Source organism: Carcharhinus amblyrhynchos, chromosome 11 (assembly GCF_965287045.1).
Source record: "Carcharhinus amblyrhynchos chromosome 11, sCarAmb.v2.hapA, whole genome shotgun sequence".
In the NCBI taxonomy this organism is placed as follows: Eukaryota; Metazoa; Chordata; class Chondrichthyes; order Carcharhiniformes; family Carcharhinidae; genus Carcharhinus; species Carcharhinus amblyrhynchos.
In genome coordinates this window covers 31,841,458-31,862,437 of record NC_137334.1, presented here as the reverse complement: position 1 = coordinate 31,862,437, position 20,980 = coordinate 31,841,458, and the positions used below count along the sequence as shown (strand labels likewise).

Sequence of the window (20,980 nt, the reverse complement as noted above, 5' to 3'; positions counted from 1 at the left end):
CAGAGCCCTCAATCGTTCCTCATACGACAAACTCTTCATTCCAGGGATCATTCTTGTGAAACTCCTCTGGACCCTTTCCAAGGTCAGCACAGCCTTCCTTAGATACGGGGCCCAAATCTGCTCACAATATTCCAAACAGGATCTGACCAGAGCCTTATACAGCCTCAGAAGTACATCCCTGCTCTTGTATTCTAGCCCTCTTGACACGAATGCTAGCATTGCATTTGCCTTCCTAACTGCTGACTGAACCTGCACGTTAACCTTAAGAGAATCTTGAACAATGACTCCCAAGTCCCTTTGTGTTTCTGATTTTCTAAACATTTCCCATTTAGAAAATAATCTATACCTCCATTCCTCCTTCCAAAGTGCATAACCTCACACATTTCCACATTGTATTCCATCTGCCATTTTTTTCGTCACTCTCCTATCCTGTCCAAGTTCTTCTGCACCCCCGCTGCTTCCTCAATACTATCTGTCCCTCTTCATATCTTTGTATGATCTGCAAACTTAGCAACAGTACCTTCAGTTCCTTCCTCCAAATTGTTAATGTATATTGTTAAGAAGTTGTGGTCCCAGCACTGACCCCTGAGGCATACCACTAGTCATTGGCTGCCATCCTGAGAAAGCCCTCTTTATCCCCATTCTCTGCCTTCTGTCAGTCAACCAATCTTCTATCCAGGCCAGGATCTTACCGTTAACACCATGGGCTCTTGACTTATTTAACAGTCTCCTGTACGGCACCTTGTCAAAGGCGTTCTGGAAATCTAAATAAATCATGTCCACTGGCTCTCCTTTATCTAACTTCCTTGACACCGCCTCAAAGAACTCTAACAGATTTGTCAGACAGGACCTCCCTTTGACAAAGCTGTACTGATTCAGTCCTACTTTATCATGCACTTCCAAGTGCTTCATGATCTCATTTTTAATAATAGACTCTAAATGACACTTCAGTCCCATAAGCTACATAGCCATGGACCAAAAGCTGGAGAGTGATATTAGGTTTGATAGTTCATTTTCAGCTGGTACAGTCATGTGGGCTGAGTGGTCTCCTTTGTGCTTTAAATTCTGTTTATGTTGTATAATAGCATCCTACCTTTCGTTTATGATCCAGTTGATTGAGCATTCCTTGCAACCGAAAAACCTCCTCCTTCACGTGAAGACTGTTCCTATCACTGTGTTCTGAGAAAACAAAGTTAACTCTGATAAAAACACATAGGTGACATTGTCATGAGCATAAAAATTGACACCAAAGTGTGTTCCAGCTCATGGGACATATTAATCAGAAATGGGCAGACATTCAGCATGCACTGTGTTAGGGATGGTGGAGATATAGGGGTAAAACATACTGCAAATATCCATCAGTCAACCTGGGGTTGCTAGAAATAGTGAAGTCATATGGAATTTACATTTAAAGGGACAACAATTACATGTTGAAGACGTTTGAAAATGCTTCATCCCTGTCCTTTGCACTGACGTGCTGGACTCCAAGGAACCTCCTCTTCCAGTTAGTTGATGAATTGTCGACTACCATTCATGATTGAATGTGGCAGGCATGCAGAGCTTTGATCTGATCCATCAATTGTGGCATCATATAGCTCTGTCTTTAGCATATCGCTTCTGCTGCTCAGCATTCCTGTATCTTCAACAAGATTACATCTCAATTTTAGATATGCCTGGTAGTGCTCCTGGCAAGCAAACCAGGAATAGTCCCCTGACTAGATAATGATGGCAGAGTAAGGGATATACCAGGCTATGAGATTATAGATTGGAGTTGAATTCAATTCTGCTGATGGTCCACAAAGCCTGGTCCAATTTTGAACTGCTAGATCAATTCTGAGTCTATCCCATTTAATGGGAGTCTTAGTGTCACACAATATAATGCAGGACATCCTCAGTGTGATGGCAGGACTTGGTCTTCACACATTACGGTGGTTACACCGATTAATGCTGCCATGGGCAGATGCATCTGCAGCAGGTACATTAGTGAGGATGAGGTCAACTAGGCTTTTCCTCCATGTTGGTATGCTCACCACCTACCTCAGACCCAGTCCGGCAGGTATGTGCTTTGGGACTTGGTCAGCCCAATGTGTAGTGTTGCTACTTAGCCATTTTTCATGATGGACATTGAAGTCCCCCATCTAGATTACATTCTGGGCAGAATCTTGTGCCCTCTCTCATGGTGGGTTTGGTGTTGGTGGAGGACAGGGAAGGCATTTAATTAGATAGGAAGTTGCAGCTAAGGACCTCCTCACTTTCCTATCCCTACTCTGATGGACAATCTTCCCACCCTGTTGCCAATTGAAGTCCTTAAGTGTGCAATTAATTTCTACTTAAGGATCTCAACTGAGTGGCTTGTAAGGCCATTCCAGAAGGCAGTTATTAGTGAATCCAATCTGTGGGTTGAAGTCAGTTAGACCAGACACGGTAAGAACAGATTTCCTCCCCTGAAGGACATTTTAACTACAATCTGAAATTTTCATAATTATGAAACAAACTTCTCATTTTTATTTCAAATTTACTAAGAAAATTTTCCAGCTGCCATAGTGGGATTTGAACATGTCCCTGAAATGTCAATCTGTACCTCTGGATTACTGCTTCAACAACATTAAAGCATGCCATTGTCTGCACAGCCTTCTCTTCCTTTATTTAAAGTTTCACTTCTTTGTCTGGTTTCAATCCTAACAAAATTGCTTAATACCTTTTAAAAGTTTTTTTTATCCTCATTCTGCCAAATTTCACCTCAACTTTCCATTCCTATTACATTATATACAGTATACATCAATTCTGATCATCTAGATGAAACCTGAAAGTATTATTTATGATTGTTGCAATGATACAGAACAGAGCTCCTATTTCCAAATAAACTATTAACCAATTAAACTAAATCAAATGAACTGAGGAAGTTAAAGGAGCAGCCCCTTCAAGGCTACTGCTTTAAACAAAAGACAAATCACAAATTAAAACACCGACAGAACAGGACTCCTCGCCCCATTCCCAATTAAAGATGTTAACCATCAGCATTTCACCCAATTCGAGCCATAGATATACATCACAGGTGCTAGGACTTGGCTGCACAACAGAAAACAACTTTTCATTGTGAAAATTACCTTGTGTTTGTAGTGTCTTGTATCTGAAATCAAATTCATCCTGCAGGTCTTCAAGATTTTTGACATCTTGTTCTACCAACTATTTTATGAAAAAAGGAAAATAACTTTGGTTATAAAGATTTGTAAAGTTAGCCTATTTATGACTTGTATAGCAGTCAAGTTTTAGGATGAGGGTTCATGGTTGACACAGGATACATTCAGCCCAAACAGTTCATACCTGTGTTTGTGCACCACTTAAGTCTCAATTTTTTAAAAATCTAATTCTACCATTGTGACACTTTATTCCTTCTCCATCATCTGTTTAGTTTCCTCTTGAGTGTATCAATACTATTCACTACAACCACTGTCTGTGGTAGTGAGTTCCAAATTCCTATCACTATTTGGACGAAGTGATTTCTTCTGAATTTTCATATGGATTTCTTGGTGATCACCTCAGGTGTAGAGTGTCTCAGAGCCTTAGGACCAAGACTGTGCAGGTTTTTGGAACTTACCAGATACCTGGGCAGGTGGTTTGGGTGGTGTCCAGGGTTGCTGGAGTGTGGGCATAGACTGGTTTGCAAAAGATAAAATAGATAACAAGTGAGGCATCACATCATGTTAATGCAGAACCTATCTGAATTGTCCAGGTGAGTTTTTTTTTTACTCAATTAAAATTGATGCACGACCCATTCTAAAATCATCTGGATTTTGGGGTGCTGGAATGGAGACACTGCGTACCTGTACTGCTGCCTTTCTGCATTTAGCTATAATAAGGGGTTTTATGATTAAATACAGTGATTCTAGGAATTGGAACTTAAAAGAAAATCTCATCTTCTGAACAAGGGTTTAAGGACACCAACATCTTGTAAGGCATAAGCTTTAACACAAAGCACTTCCCGACAAACAGGAATGGACCTTTGCAAATTAAGGATGCATCACCTGAGTCAGGCACTGATAAATTGTATGTTGCCACAATCTAACAATGGACTAGTTTAAATTTTAAGGATGCTCCTAAATCAACTGTCAAAGCTGGAAAAATATGTTCTGACCTTAAGAGACAATTGTGTAATGATGAATTTACCACCATCTGCATTTCTCAGTATCCAGTTTTGTTTGAAGGATGTTGTGTAGAACAAGTGTGTAGTCCAGTATATACACTCAACATGCCTCCTGCCGGTTCAGCTTTCTCATAATATAAATATTCAAACCTCACAGCAGGATTTTTAGATTTATTGGATTTATTTCTACAATGTTTAAGGTAGCTGCTGCAGTGCAGTGACAATTGTTCTCTCTTAATTGGGAAAGAGATATCTTGCTAGATGCAGTTTCTTTCTACTCAGATATCTTGATTATCTCTCTGTCGTATTAAGACTTAAAAAATTTGAATTCTCTAATGGAAACAAGCCTATACTTTATTTTCAAAGCCCTATCAATGTTGGAAGGATGTATTTGTACTCCAAGATCCATTTGTTCCTCTATTCTGCCTAGACTTGCACTTTCTAGTTAAGTCATGGGGGAGGGTGAGCTGCTGGCCAGGATAGTTTGCATTCTGGAGCTAACAAAATCAAAACAATGAATGAGGTTTTCAACAGGAGGTGGGCTAATACAAGGATAGAGATGAGTGATTAAATGGAAGTGGGTGGTAATGGAGAAGATATGGGATTAGAAGTTCAGATCAGGCACATAGAAAATAGGAGTATGCAATTCGCCCCATCAAGCCTGCTCTGTCATTCAATATAATCATGGCTGATCCTCTACCTCAATGCTATCCTCCTGCTCCCTGCCCATATCCTTTGACGCTCTGGAAATCTATCTCCTTCTTATGTACGTTATGTTATTAGCCTCCACAGCCTTATGTTGTAGAGAATTCTACAGGTTTAATGCCCTCTGACGAAGACGTTTCTCATCTTGGTCCTAAATGGCCTACCCTGAACCCTGAGACTGTGACCTCTTGTTCTAGAACCCTCAGCCAGAGGTAATAACATCCCTGCATCCAGTCTGTTCAACCCTAAAAGAAGTTTATGTATTTTGATAAGATCATCCCTCACTCTTCTAAACTCCAATGAATACAGGTCTCGTAAACCCAATTTCTCCTCATACAACTGTCACAGGAGAACAGTCACCAGGAGAGAAAGCCCAAATTACAGGCGGACATTTTGAACCTTTAAAAACACTGAATTTTTAAAAATGGATTCCTGTGGAGATAATGGAAGCTGATTCTCTTCTCAGCAGGAATTGTATCTTTTAAGTTATGTTCTAGACTGTCTTGTGGATTTTTGCCTTCCAATGGGATTGGGATAAAAATCCATCTGCAAAACTTGGGCAGTTTGGCTAAGTGATGGGTGTGTCAGAGTGTGTGACACAGAACCAAAAAGAGGTTTCCCCATCCACCCCACGCTCTGGCAAGTAAAAATACAAGCTTCGCTCTTGCTGATTGCTGAAGCAAGCCAAGTCAGCAAGCCATAGTAGAAAAGGAATCAGGGCAATGAGTCAGTTAGACTGAAATGTAAAAACCAATTGCACAACTGTTGAACCTAGTACTAGTAGCACAAATCTTAAACATTTCACCATCTTTTCCTCACAGACAAGTCAAAGACTGATTCATACTTTTTTAAAAAAACTTATTCTTGGACTCACTTCTCATTTATAATTTGTTTGAATGTATGTGCCTGTGTTTTATTATATCTCTTGCATTTAACAGCTAACAAACTCACTCTTTCTTTAACTGAAGAAAGCCTGGTTAAATTGCTTCCTTTTAAAAGGTAAATATATTGAGACTGGGCAAAGGTATCAGCAAGGGAAGGGGTTCTTTTTTAAGTAATTTTGTGAGACCAACCAAGCGGGTTGAATCAAGAAAGGGAGGCCAGTTCATCTCTCTTCACCATGGGTGACTTTGGAACTTTGCTGAAATAGTTCCCACAGAGTGAATGGGAGAGTAATGAATTTGGGGATTTAGCCCAGGAACCAGTCGTAACAATGACAATCCTGACATCCCAGGAATCAGTCTGGTGAACACTTGCTGAACTCTCACTATGGCAAGTATATCCTTTCTTAGATAGAGACCAAAACTTGGTGTGGTCTCACCAAGGCTCTGTACAGCTACAGTAAGACATCCTTACTGCTGCATTCAAATCCTCTTGCAATAAGGCTAACATACAATTTGCCTTTCTAACTTCTTGCTGCATCTGCAAGCTTTCTTTCAGTGACTGGAGTACAAGAACATTCAGGTCCCTTTGCACATCAACATTTCCCAATCTATCACTATCTAAATAATTCTCTGCCATTCTGCTTTTCCTTCTGAAGTGGATATCTTTGAGTGGCACAGTGGTTAGCATTAAGGCTTCACAGCGTCAGAGACCTCGGTTTGATTCCGATCTTCAGTGACTGTGTGGAATTTGCATGCTGTCCCCTGGTTTCCACTGGGTGCTCCAGTTCCCTAGCACAGTCCAAATACGTGCAGATTAGGTGGATTAGCCATGCCACATTATCCCTTAATATCCAAAGATGTGTAGGTTAGGTGGATTAGCTATGGGAAATGTAGGGATAAGATGGCAGGGTGTGTCTGGTTGAAGCAATCTTTCAGAGAGTTGGTGTGGACTTGATGGGTCAAATGGCCTCTTTATGCACAGTAGGAATTCTATAATTCCCATCCTTCTAAAAAAGAGAGGCGGCACTGCTACCTCACACAGCCAGAGACCAGGGTGCAATTCTGGCCTTGGGTAGCTGTCTGTGTGGAGGTTGCACATTCTCAAAAAAACTCCAGCAGGTAAATTCCCCTTTCATAAATACATGTTGACTTTGTCTAATTCTATTGACATTTTCCTAAGTATCACATCCTTTATAACCAACTCTAGCCGTTTCCCTAATACTGATGTTCGGCCAAATGATCTGTAATTCCCTGGTTTCTTCCTCCCTCCTTTTCTAAATAGTGGGATTACATTTGCCATTCTCTAACTTGCCAGAATTGTTCTAGAATCTATAGAATTTGGGAAGATGATAATAAACACATCTACTACTTTTATGGCCACCATTTTCAGTCCCATTAATTTCTCCAACAGTTTTTTTTACTTGTACTAACTTCCTTAAATTCCTCCTTCTCATTAGACCCTTGCTTCCAAGTATTTCTTGGAAGTTACTTGTGAATTTTCTTGTGAAGACAGAACTAAACGAATTGTTTAATTGCTTTACCATTTCCTTGTTCTCCTTGTTATGTACAGTTGGGTAGGTGGTTAAGGTATGCACATCAGAAAAAGTTGACAGTCAACATTTATTGCCCTTCCCCAATAGCCTTTGAGAAGGTAATAGTGCACCATGTTCATGCTCACATCTCTTATGCATGGAACCCAATAGCATTTTTATAGCATTCCACATGTACAAATAATTCAGCAAGGTTCCCATTACAATTACATCTTCTGGGGACACTGCACAACAAATCGCTGCAATTATCCTTGACCTAACCTGCAGGTTGTTACATTCTGTCCTTGTGGGCAAGAACCTTTTTAATTACAATGTCACAAAAATATGTTTCTGTTTGTACAAGATAGCAAATTGTGCAAGGGAACAGTTAGGCACAGATATTATGGCTCCTGATGTTTTTGTAGTACTCATGTTCGCATATGCAAGGTTTAGAGTGAGTAGATGAAATTGAAAGCTCCCCCTCACTTGCCTTATAGGTATTGCCATCTCACTCTTCGGTCTTGTCCTACTTTACAATCTGCCACACCAATATTTACACAACCACAAAAACATCACATATAAGGTATATTTCAACATGAATTCTTTGAAGTTAATTGCTGCAGTTAGAGTTTGATTTTGTTTTATTTTCTTTCATTAAAGTCCTGGAGTAACACCTTGCACTTGATAGTACCGCACATCACCCTGCAACATGCTCAGCATTTGCAGATACCGGTGCCATTATGCATGCTGGAGGTTGCAGTTAGTAGGCTTCAGGAGTAGTATTGGATTAATCAGTATGTAAATCAAGAGGACTACGTGACAGTGGAAGAATGTTAGAACACATGGTCTGAACTCTTCTACAACTGACAGTGAAAAACACATGGTTCAGCTAGGTGAACAATTATCTTTATTATAGTTTACCACTGATGTTCGAAATACATACATCACAGGTATTTCGGGTGCAATCCTGCAGTGATTAGACTTCAAAAGTACCTCAATGGCTGTAAAATGCTTTGGGACATCCTGAGCTCTTGAAAGGGCGTATCTAAATACAAATGTTCCCACCGTTACTACAGAAATTTTGGGGTCAAAATTCCAAGAACATCTCAAATTCTCATACACGTCTAAAGTTAATCTCAGGTACTAGTGTTAAGACGTTCTTGCACCTGGTAAATTGGCTGTGCAGGTTGCACCGATGACACCACAAGTGTAGTATCAATCAGCAGCCAAATGTTCATCTTTTTTACCCATTTTCTCTGCCCTGGTTCTCCTGAAAATGTTGCCTCTCTCACAGGAAGAACCCAGACACTTTCGGATATCATATATTTCGATAGTAGTACTGATAACCAAGGTCATATCACCACAATCCTGCCCCCATGGTTGTCCGTACAAATACCTTGGGACCAGCTGTAAGGTGTCCATGGTCACCCCCATTGAGATCTGTATTTCCGAACACACTAAAGATGAAATATGCAATATTCCTAGTCTGCATAGCTCAGCTACTGACTGATGAACATGTTTAGCATTTAATAAGGCTTAACAAGCAAATGCTTGCTTTCTTTTAGGTTTAATTAATTCTCTTGCACTTTTTGAATAGGAGGAATTCTTTAATAAGGCCTTAACAAGTAAATACTTTATTTTCTTTCAGGTATCATGACTTTTCTTGCACTTTTTCTTGAAAAGGAGGAATTCTTATTGAAGTTTAAACTTGGATGAATAGGGCTATAATCTCTTGACCCTACACTCGTCCTGGAAAATCTCAGCTGCTAGTGGCACATCTCAGAAAGCTGACATCAATTTATTCATAATTTTTCAACATGAATTGCTGGTGGGTAAGGTCATTTTCTAACAGGTACTGAGTCAATTTATCTTTTCTATTTCATTCCCTATTTCTCACACATTTATCTTTGTAATAAAATGGCCTAAATCAACTCCTATGTTACACTGACAGCTTCACAATTAACAAACATACTTGTGTGTTGGTCTTTATGGCAGTCATTCGGTGTTCCAAATCTCTCTGTCTTTCTGAAATCATGGAGTTCTGTAGCAACTTTTCCTCAAGCCCCTAAGACACATAAAAGAGATTAAAATTTCAGGGACAAAATGAAACAGAAGATGTTGACCTCGACTGAATTTGTTATAACTGTATTTTTCAATAAATGAAAATGACTCCAAAACCAATAAGAGAGCAGATTTTTATGTTCTATTTCAAAAAGTAATTTCTTCTGTTTATATCAAAAAACCTCTGAGTGAACTCTAGTTATGATGTAGAGATGCTTGCGTTGGACTGGGGTAAACACAGTAAGAAGTCTCACAACACCAGGTTAAAGTCCAACCAGTTTATTTGCTAGTTGGCGGGGCAGGCTCGAAGGGCCAGATGGCCTACTCCTGCTCCTATTTCTTATGTTCTTATGTAATCCCACAAACTTTCAGAAACGGTGTTCCTTCGTCAAAACGTTCCACACACCTGAATCCCAAATCCAGCATGAGTTAATGTACTTGACTAAGGCATTGTAAGCAGCTGATTTATCACCCAGCTTCCCTTTTTGAGTTTAACTTATGTTTTATGTTTGGCTGCAGAATCACTTACAAGTATGTGATCTTGCAGTTGACACCTACTGCAGCCGGTATCATAGTTGAGACAAGCTATGTTCAGTTGATAAATTCTCCATCTAATTTTACCTGAGATCCGTCCAACAGTTGATTTTATAACTGAAACAATCTACAGTGGATATTCAGGAAAGTTGATGCTACAGTCATTCTGTGGCTGAACTATAGTGCAGCTGAAAAGCATAACTGATCTTACAGATGACATGCAAACAGCAGAACTGAAAACAGATTACAATTGATATTATATTTAATACACAAAATGGTTAATCCTGAGTCTTAAATGCAGAAAAACCTGTGTGTGTTTAGAACATTGAGCAAGTATATAACATTGCTGCGTTTCTTGGATAATGCTCAAAATTACACCTCATTTTAAAATGATTTGTCTTCAAATCCACAATCAATGGTGTTTTGACAGCACTGCCAATTTGGATATTATTGTTGTTATTAGTAAACTATTATCTGATTTTCAGACCTAATAATCACTTGCTATCTGTGGTGAAATGTTGCCAATAATAATTATTGCAATTATAAATTGAATAACATGGAGATGTCTATTTTGAGAGCAGCATTGCACTAAAAAAGTAAAATTGATTTCAATATTATATAGAACGAACAACCTAATGTTGGTCTGTAACTTGCTTGGGATGTAGAATTTTCACTGCATTTATAAATAGATCATATCTTTTTTTTAAATCACTTGAGAAAGTGAAAAAAAATCTTGCTGGAAATTAACTGGACTTCCAACTACGTAATAAGACACTAAGCAAAGCAGCTCAATTCTTAGCAGTGGTTTCCATAGTGCCAGTTGTCTACTGTACACGTTTGGCAACCAATGCTGGAAGTTCTTATCCCCAGTAATGAAGGAAGAGAAGGGATTTCACAGCCTATGATGTTTTATCTCTGAAAATACATGCATCAAAAAAAGCTATAAATCAGTGTATCCTTTCTTATATTCTGTGCTATACTTAAAGTTTAATCCTGGGTATAAAACAAGCTGCTGTTTTACTGTTGCTCTTTGTGTACAACTGCTTAAAGAAACCCATTTTCACCTCCATAATTTGCTGTTTTACTTGCCATGTGATTGATCATTAGTTATATAGAAGAAGGCACTCACACAGCAACTATTATTAGATAGCAATGAAATACATGAGCTTCTAAAAAAAACTGCATACCTGCTCAGGTGTGTTCACTGTTGTTAGAATCCTCCGCTCTTCCCTAAGACAATTTGCGATAACAGATGCCATATGCAAAGGGTTTCCCAGATACTGCACCTATAACATCAAGAAAATGGTAATGTAGTGATGGAATATTCAAACACAGCACTAACAAACAGGCAGTATTATTTTAATGCTTTGAATCTCTCTATTATCAGCATTGGGAAGGCATATCAAAGAAAGACTATTATTGTAAATTTCTTCCTTTTTCAAATTATTTGCCTTTTGCAACTTATTTCAATCTAGGCCAGGGAGAAAGATCTGGATCATTTATGCATTCATAACTGCTGTAACAACATTGGATATCCACAGGCAAAACTGATGGTGAAGGGTTGTCTGCTGTTTCAGAACATGGTTGGAGGATTTCAAAGACTGACCTCTTTACAGAAGAACCTTAAGGCGAAAATGGCCATACATGAATCTCAGGAGAACATTCCTAATAGAGAAACTGCAGCAATCATGGCAAGAAACAATGAGCAAAGTGAGTGCAGTCTTCATGTCCATGGGTTGTGAAAGTAAAGGTACAAAGTTCTCAGAACTAAGGAAGTATGTAATAGTAAATTTGAATAAATGATGCCACTAAACAGAAACAAAATAGCCTTAGTATGCTTGCAACAAACAGCCAAAATCAGCAATACACAATGCAAATCCTTCACACCATCATCAACATGCTAAAGATGTTTACAGCTCCAATCTGGAGCCAGATGAAGACAGAGACTTCCTTTCATTCACAGAACTGATATTGGAGCTCCACCCAAATGGATCCTGAATTTTGATCCTTCGATACAAGATCCTCTCACACTAATGTACTGATTTCATCCCATGTTAACAATGTTACCCACTTCCTTTTACCCATTCTTTCTGAATTGCAATTATCCTAATATTCAGATCCCAGTTCTGTTCACCCTGTCTCTGAAACTGGGGCTGTTCTCCTTGGAGAAGAGGAGATTGAAAGAACACAAAACACACAAGATGAGAAATCAGAGACGTAGACTATTATGTTTGGGTCTTGTTTGAAAAGTATAAAACGACCACAAGGTAGACCTGGAGAATTTACACAAGAGGCAATTTATTACAGATCTCAAAAGCTTTAGTCAGTCCTACACTGACTCCCCAAGCTCCACCCTGGGAAGAGCTAGCCCATGGAGTCATCTAACCCACACTGTCAAAGGGGCAGCATACACCGCAACCTACAAAAATAAAAAATAGGCCATATGGTCCACTGAGCTTGCTCCTCCATTCAATACAATGATGGCTCATCTTGTAATTCAACCCCATTTTCCCGTCAGTTTGCCAAGTGACCAGATAACTTGTTTTTATGATGTTGATTGAGGAACAAATATTAGCCAGGACATTGGACAGGAGTCCCCTGCTGCACTTCATAATTATGTTATGGGGTCGTTTAAGCTTGCCAGAATAGGCAGATGATGGTTCAGTTAAAAATCTTATCAAAAAAAAATGAATTTTATGCTCAAGTCTTTGATACAGATTGCATTCTGGCAATAAGCACATTAAAGGATAGGCCTCCCTATTTTACACAATTTTGGAGGGAAGGAAAATAACTATTGGGAAATGGTTAACACAGGGTTTTTTTAAAGCAGACCACACATGACATTAAACTCATTATTGGCCATCATGTTCTATCATGTGATGATCAAATATTTTAAATGAAAACAAAAGTACAAGTGACTGTAAAAAAGAGATTTAAATAATCAGGGATTAGGGTAGGGGAAACTCAGCCTCGGCTGTTGTCCCTGATCACTATCAATTGACTTCTGAAGTGTGAAATATGGGTACAAGGGATGTGGTTAGAATGTCTAACTTGCTACTCCCAGAAATAATTGAGGTGGATTGCATAGATGCATTTAAAGGGAGGCTAATTAAGTACACGACAGAAAAAGGAGTCGAAGGGTACTCTGATACAATTAGATGGAGTATACTCACAGGAGGTTTGTCTGGATTATAATATAGACCAGGTCTTGTTTCCATGCTGTAAATTCTTTGCAAATTCTATGCATTTGAAATACTGTAACCTTCAAGGCTACAAACAAGGTGTTGGAAGGTAGGATTAGAATGGATGGCTAGGTTTTATTTTTCAGCTGGTGTAGACATGATGACTGAATGACCTGTTTCTATGCCATAAATTTCTATGACTCTAATTCTCTGTAACACTGCTTTGATATTGTTCTGCAGTTAAATCAACTTGGTTTGAAATTGATTGAAGTTGATAAAGAAAGGAAGGATAGACTGTGAATCTAGGCTAGCACTAAATATAAAAAAGGATAGTAAGAGTTTTTATAAATATATACAAAGGAGGAGGCTGGCTAGGGTGAATGTTGGACCCTTAGAGGATGAGAGGGGGGATTTAGTGGTGGGGGATGAGGAAATGGCTGAGGCCTTGAACAACTTTTTTGCTTTGGTCTTCACGGAGGAGGACGCGAATAGTTTGCCGGGTATTAACGATGGAAAGATGGTAGGAGTGGAGGGCCTGAATGAGACCATTGTTACTCGAGGGACTGATGGTGGACAAGTCCCCAGGACCGGATGGAATGCATCCGAGGTTCTGAAGGAAATGGCAGAGGTGATAGTGGATGCCTTGGTGATTATTTTCCAAATCTCGCTGGATTCTGGGGAAGTGCTGGAAGATTGGAAAACGGCTAATGTTACGCTGCTGTTTAAAAAGGGTAGCAGGCAAAAGGCAGGGAATTATAGGCCGGTTAGTTTAACGTCTGTTGTAGGAAAAATGCTTGAATCCGTAATCAAAGAGAAAATAGCGAGGCATCTTGAGAAGAATTGTTTAATAGAGCAGACGCAGCGCGGATTGGTTAAGGGGAAGTCGTGTCTGATGAATTTATTGGAATTCTATGAGGCTGTGTCTAGTGCAGTGGATAGAGGGGAACCGGTGGATGTGGTGTTTCTCGATTTTCAGAAGGCGTTTGATAAGGTGCCGCACAAAAGGTTGTTACAGAAGGTTAGGGGGCATGGAGTTGGGGGTAAGGTGTTAGCGTGGATAGGGGATTCCTGTCAAACAGGAGGCAGAGAGTGGGTGTCAATGGGTGCTATTCGGATTGGCGGTTGGTGACTAATGGAGTGCCCCAGGGATCGGTGCTGGGGCCTCAGCTATTTACCATTTATATAGATGATCTGGAGGAGGAAGCCGAGTGTAAGGTGTCGAAATTTGCCGATGACACAAAGATAAGTGGAACAGCAAATTGTGCGGAGGGCGTGGAAAGTCTGCAGAGGGATATAGATAGGCTGAGCGAGTGGGCGAGGACCTGGCTGATGGAATACAAATGTTGGCAAGTGTGAGGTTATCCACTTTGGTAGGAATAATAGTAGGAAGGACTACTACTTCCAGGGCGAAAAGCTGCAGCACGCTATGGTGCAGAGGGACCTGGGGGTCCTTGCGCATGAGTCGCAAAAACCCAGCCGACAGGTGCAGCAGGTGGTCAGGAAGGCAAATGGGATGCTGGCCTTCATAGCGAGGGGGATTGAATATAAAAGTAGGGAGGTCTTGCTGCAACTGTACAGGGCACTGGTGAGGCCGCAGCTGGAGTACTGTGTGCAGTTTTGGTCACTGCACTTGCGCAAGGATATTTTGGCCTTGGAGGGAGTGCAGAGGAGGTTCACTAGGCTGATACCGGAGTTGAAGGGGTTGAGCTATGAGGAGAGGCTGAATAGACTGGGCTTGTACTCGTTAGAGTTTAGAAGGATGAGGGGGGATCTCATTGAGACGTATAAGATGATGAAAGGGATGGATAGGGTAGAGGTGGAGAGGTTCTTCCCACTTAGAAAGGACAGCAGGACTAGAGGGCACAGCCTCAAGATAAGGTGGGGGGGGTGCAGTTTAGAACAGATTTGAGGAGGAACTTCTTCACTCAAAGGGTAGTGAATCTCTGGAATTCTCTGCCCGTTGAAGTGGTGGAGGCTACCTCGCTAAATATATTTAAGACGCGGGTAGATAGGTTTTTGGGAGGCAAGGCGATTAAGGGTTATGGGAAGAAAGCGGGAAAGTGGAACTGAGCCACTTCAGATCAGCCATGATCTTACTGAATGGCGGGGCAGGCTCAAAGGGCTAGATGGCCTACTCCTGCTCCTATTTCTTATGTTCTTATGAAATGATATGGGCACAAAATGCTGAGTAAATTGGACTCAGACTTGTGAATGACAGCCCTCGAGATAGTGATATGAAGTTGTGTAACAGAAATGATAAACTTTAATGGATAGAAAATCACAGGAATTGCATTCACGATTTTCCAATCTGTGCTTTCAGTGGATGAGCGCTCCTGCCAGGAATGTGCATTCAGGAATCAATCACTAAATATGTGGTTGATTGTATGGAACAATTATACATCTTACAAGGAATCTATATTGGCTTAAACCGGTTGTCGTTCACATTTGTCTGGGCTTGATGAATTAAGTTGATAACAGCTTCACACTTGATAAAATACCACAGAAGAGGTTTCTAACAAAGATAATGACAAAATGTTGGAGGATAGAAAATAAAAAAATAGGAACAATGATTCTGTTTCACAGAGATTCGAGTGGAAAGTTCATATTTGCTATATACACAAATGATTTAGACTTCTGAATTGAAGGAAAGAACAGAATTGTTTTCAAAAGAGCACAACATAATTGCAGTGAAACCTTGTTCATTGATCAGCAAGGGTTATTTGCGGTTTTCACCTCACTACTGGCTCATGTGGTCAATGATACTTGATTTTTCCAATCAGATATATGAAGCCTCCAAAAAAAGTTTAAAAATGTGATTTAAATGTCAAATGATAAGGTTTTTCCACTTCACTGACACATCAATGAACTTGGTTATTATTAACATTCATAATTTACCCTAATCAAACTGTCATTGTGCGCTAAGGGAAAATTAAGGTCAGTCTCCAACATTATTTGATTCTATAATAAAGTTAGATATTGTGAGAAATAAACATACACTATTCATTTTAAGCTGTTAAAGTATCCTACTGTTTATTGGCCAGTTAGTTTTGTTAGTTACAAAACCAATGCACAGAGTGGATTGGGCAAGCTTTCAATCCATCTCCTAGCTCGCTCCAAAAAACAAACTCAAACTGAATCTAATTCATGGTAATCAAAAACAAATAAGATCCAAGCTGATAAGGTAAGACATTGCATCCCATCTTGGGCTTGATCTGACTCTTGACCTTAGCCAAAAGGCCGAGAAGCGATAGCAGTTATTAGAGTACCCCCAAAAATAGGTTGGGGATTGTGATACACAATTACCCTTTGTTGCAGGCAGAATGCAAACTTATGCTGCCTACACAATTAATTTTTTATTGCAGGAAGCCAGCACTAAACATGCTGTTAGGTAGCTGCTACCTCAGCAGAGGGAATGTGAGCAAAGCCAGCATGAGTTCTATAGATAGCCTACGTACTTAAACAAGCCTGCACCTTTTAAAGAAGATGCACATTTTGACTGGAGATTGGGCTGGAGATCATTATAAGAGGGAAATTTGACCTGGGAAAGGCACAACACAGTGCAGGTCCCAAGATTTTCCCAAAACTGGACAAGAGGGCCTTGGTATACAAGCTGAGGAGCGAGAGAGATGTCATCTATCCACAGTGACAGGAAGTGTTGCAAGCAAACTTTGCAATGGCAGTGGAATAAGATAGCCACATGGGGTTAGGCTCCTGCACCTAGCCAAAGGCCATGGATCTGTGCCACCAAATGTTCAATAACTGCACACAAATGGTCAAGGTTAATGATCATCAATGCAAATCTAACCAACTCCACCACCAGCCTCATAGACTGCTCAATGCACCATACCCACAATCTTGATCAATCATGACACATACTGCACACTCATAGCTTCATCTCACCCACACACACTTAGTCCTGATCCAAGTCTCACATCTACATCTAACTGCACATACTAGATTATTCAACCATGACAGCCAGACCCACTTGCTAACACAGTTTCTGCTCTCTTGCAGCTCAAAGACAGATATGGCTGCATACCCTTAAACCTGTTGAGCAGATGGTGCTCACCATTACTGGAACAGTCCTGACTGAGTTTGTGGCTGAAGGATCAAATATTAAGTTACACTCATACCTCATCCTCTTCTTCCCATCTGACTTGCCCTTCAGCCCACAACCTCTTCTGATTTACTTGCTGATGATGTAAGTATGCAGCTCTTGCATCCCTGCTACCCCGTCTCTGCAGCTCAACCCTTCTCCTATCAGATATCCAAGAACTACAATCTGGCCAGGCAGTGATGGAATAGAAAAAGGCAGAAGAACGTTGTCACTTATTCCCAGTTGCAGTGTCAGTACCTGAGCTGCTGGCTGTCTGAACTCCAGAATGTAAATACATATGAAATAGGAACATGAGATGATCATACCGCCTATTGGGCCTATTCTGCCATTCAGTACAAATGTGGCTTCTGTTGGGCTTCAACTCCACTTTCCCACCTGCTCTCAGTATCCTCTGATTCCTTTGGAATCATTCTCTTAGAAAGAGCTGTCTATCTTAGCTTTAAATATATCCAATAATAGCACATCACAACCCTCTGGGGTAAAGAATTCCAACTGATTGAAGAAATTTCTCCTCTCAGCCCTAAATGATCAGGCCCTTATCCAAAATAGTGCACCCCTAGTTCTAGTTTCCTCAGCCATGGAAAATGACTTCTCAGTATCTATCCTGTCAAGCCCCTTCATAATCTTGTATGTTTTACTGAGATCACCACTCATCCTTCTGAACTCCAGAGAATATAGATCAAATTTACTCAGCCTATTGTAGGATAATTCTTATCAGAGGGAACAATCTAGTGAACCTTCGCTGTCCTGCCTCTAATGCAAGTATATCCCTCCTTAAATATGGAAACCAAACTTGCATGAAGTATTCCAGATGTGGTCTCATTAAAGCCCAAGACAATTGCAGTAAGACTTCTTTATTCTTGTACTTGTTCCTTGTATACGTACAACCAAGTGTCTCTGAACATCATCATTTTCAAGTTTCACACATTTTGAAATATATTCTGTTTTTCTGTTCTTGCCAAAAAGTGTCTATGGGTAGGATTTAATGACCCTCCCACTGGTGGGATCCACGTTGGGTTCTCTGGCCAGCAAGGGGGCAAGCAACACAAAACCTGTAGACTTGATGGACCTGGAAGATCCTGCCAGTGGCCAAAGGTTCTCTGCATCTGCTGTGGGAAAACCCTCTGCAGGGACACTGGAAAATCCCAACCTGGTTGGAATTGAAAGGGTCAGTCTGTTGCAGGTGTAAACATCATTATGGCCACTAAATTTTGCAAGAGGACCATAATGAGATTTGTGGTAGCAAGATCATGGTTTGAGATCAACCCCACGTCCTGCTGATCAGAGCGAGTCCACCCCCAAACATGAACATACCGGGGGCTCTCCGACAACAACCCCCCCCCCCCCAACATTGGGCTCCGTGGAGGACCTGCCCCCGGCACAGTTAAGCACTGCTGGCTAGGCACCGCCAGGCTGGCCATGCCAGTGTCAGGGGCAGTGCCAAACTGTGCATATCCCTCTTCCCCTAATGGCTATACTTACCTTGGGGCCCTCAGTGGGTTCCCTTTGATTGAATCCTATTGTTCTGTGAACCTCAGTGTTGTGATATCACATCAGTATATTCTGAGGGGGTGAAATCATGTAGTGGGGAGGGCCATTAATAATATTAAGATGTATTAAAATCCTTTCAAATGAGGTTCCCATTCTTTTACATTACTGGCGAGGGGCAGGGAAAATCTCGTTGGCGAGAATCTTGTTTCCCGACTCCTGCGAGATTGTGTGCCTGCGCTGCTGTTAATGCTCGCAGCGAATCTGGGTGAAAAATCACTCCTGGAATTTTTGTTTTTCAATGGAACATAGTTTCGTTAAACGTTTTGATGTTTTCAACTGTTTATTTATTGCTCTATCTTTTAGTATTTTTAGCCAATGAATCTTAGCCTGCTCTCTCTTTATATCTATCTAATTGGTTTTGTTTAAGTTTAAGGTTGCCTAGCCATTGAAGGTAACTAACCCCCAAAGTCCTTATGTTGTCCATTACAATTTAGGCTACCCTCCCATTTTCCATTCTACTTGTCATTCTGAAAGATTGGGTACACTGTAATATTTATTTCCCAACTCTGATCACCTTATAACCATGTCACTGTAATTGCAATGCTTCAGTCTATCTGATGTATGTACACCTGTGTGCTGCCAGGTAGGGAGTTCAAAGATTTTGACGTAGCAATGATGAATGAGTAGTAGTAATATATTTCCAATATATTTTCAGAATGCTTTGTGATTTGGAAGGAGAACATGGACATGATGGTGCTCCCATGTACCCACTGCCTTACTCTTCTAGGTGATGAAGGTCAAGGAAGCCTTGGCTAGTTGCTGCAGTACACCTTATTGCTCATAAATGTTGCTGGCCAACATGCATTGATGATGGAGGGGCAGATTGTTAAGATGGAAAGGATGGACAGCATTCATCACTGCCACTCTATTAGTGCTCTTGCTATGGCTTTTCAGCAAGCCTGCCCAGACTGTTGTCACAGATGCTGAGGTGGCGCAATCTAATATCAGTTTTCTAGGACCAGGGCTGCTTGAGGTTGTTGTGCAAAGCCATCTGCAAACTCTTCCACTGAAAGTCAGCAGCATTCCATCAACAATGCTTTGGTTACTGGTGTAGTATGGCCTAGGAACACAGGAACAAGGCACCCAGAAGATGACTTTCACAAGGGTATTTAATTGACACTTGTATGTAATATGGAATGTTTTGATTTATGATTTTAGTCTGAAATGTTTATTTTCTGGTAGCTTTTATTTTTTAATTGTTGCTGAGTGAATGTTTTAGTGAACGGCAACAGAGAGAAAGTAAGGTGTGGAATCATTGGTGAATGGGGATTTCAGAATGCATTTACTATGATTAAAAGAGTCAAATGAGTTGATCACAGGCAACCCTCTCAGAAAGGGTCCATGTTGTTCCATGTTCCTCCTTAATTGGTTGCCATGTAGCTGCAGTAAGGGGTATGCCCTCACAATGCTGAGGTTGTGCACCATGCAACAGACAACCATATAGTTTGACAGCAGGTTTCCTCCGGAGCAGTACAGACAGCAGAAGCAATGTTTAAGCATCTCAATGGTCTTCTCCATCAAAAATGTAGCTTTTATCATGTGCAAGTTATCCACATGCACACAGGTTGTGCATTGGAATCAGATGCCATATCATCAAAGGGTATCTCTCATCACCCAACAGCCACTCTTCATTTGTCATGGTGAGTCAGATGGAGATGGTACAATGAGCTTCTGTAGAATGAAAGTACCATGATGGCTGCCAATATTGCAACTGAACTGCATGATATGCTGGGTATGGTCATGCACAACTGGATGGTGAAGGAATGGAATTTCTTTTGGCACATCTTAAAATTGGCATATGGTGCTTGCAAGCACCATGTGTTCAATTATGGCATCTTGCACCTTTGGTATTCCTGCAATCCTTTGAACCCATGCGCGTACTCCGCCTTCTTGTCTTTAGAAACAAAGAACAAATATATTGAGCGCTCTTGGAACGCACAGCCTCAGTGTCCTGTTATGCAACAATGGACAGCAAACTGACAGATGTTGCAAATCCTATTTGCTCCAGTCTGGATGGAGCCAGATGCATGAATGTTCATGAGCACAGTCACCTTTACAGGCATTGGCAATGCCGTCCTTGTCTTGCTCTGGGGCTGCAGCAGGTAGCAAATTTCAGTGGCCACCTCAGTGAAGTAGAGACATTTGAAGGTTCCTCTCTTAAGGTTTAATTTAGATGCAAAGTGCAACATAGTACAGCATGCTGCTGTTGTGACATCCATCACAACATCACTCTTTATCTGCAATAATATCATTTACAACACTATCTTTTGAGG

The 20,980-nt window shown here is 40.6% G+C and overlaps 1 protein-coding gene across 1 annotated transcript in view; it reads right to left on the bottom strand.

Moving 5' to 3' along the window:
* Nucleotides 1-20,980, bottom strand: part of LOC145350008 (signal transducer and activator of transcription 4-like) — a 106,819-nt gene that overhangs the window by 42,959 nt on the left and 42,880 nt on the right. Inside the window, exons 4-7 of the mRNA XM_080198811.1 lie at nt 11,045-11,143; nt 9,235-9,327; nt 3,108-3,186; nt 1,094-1,179 (exon numbers count right to left, since the gene is read on the bottom strand). Of these exons, the coding sequence (XP_080054937.1) occupies nt 1,094-1,179; nt 3,108-3,186; nt 9,235-9,327; nt 11,045-11,143 (357 nt within the window). The remainder of the gene's footprint in view (nt 1-1,093; nt 1,180-3,107; nt 3,187-9,234; nt 9,328-11,044; nt 11,144-20,980) is intronic.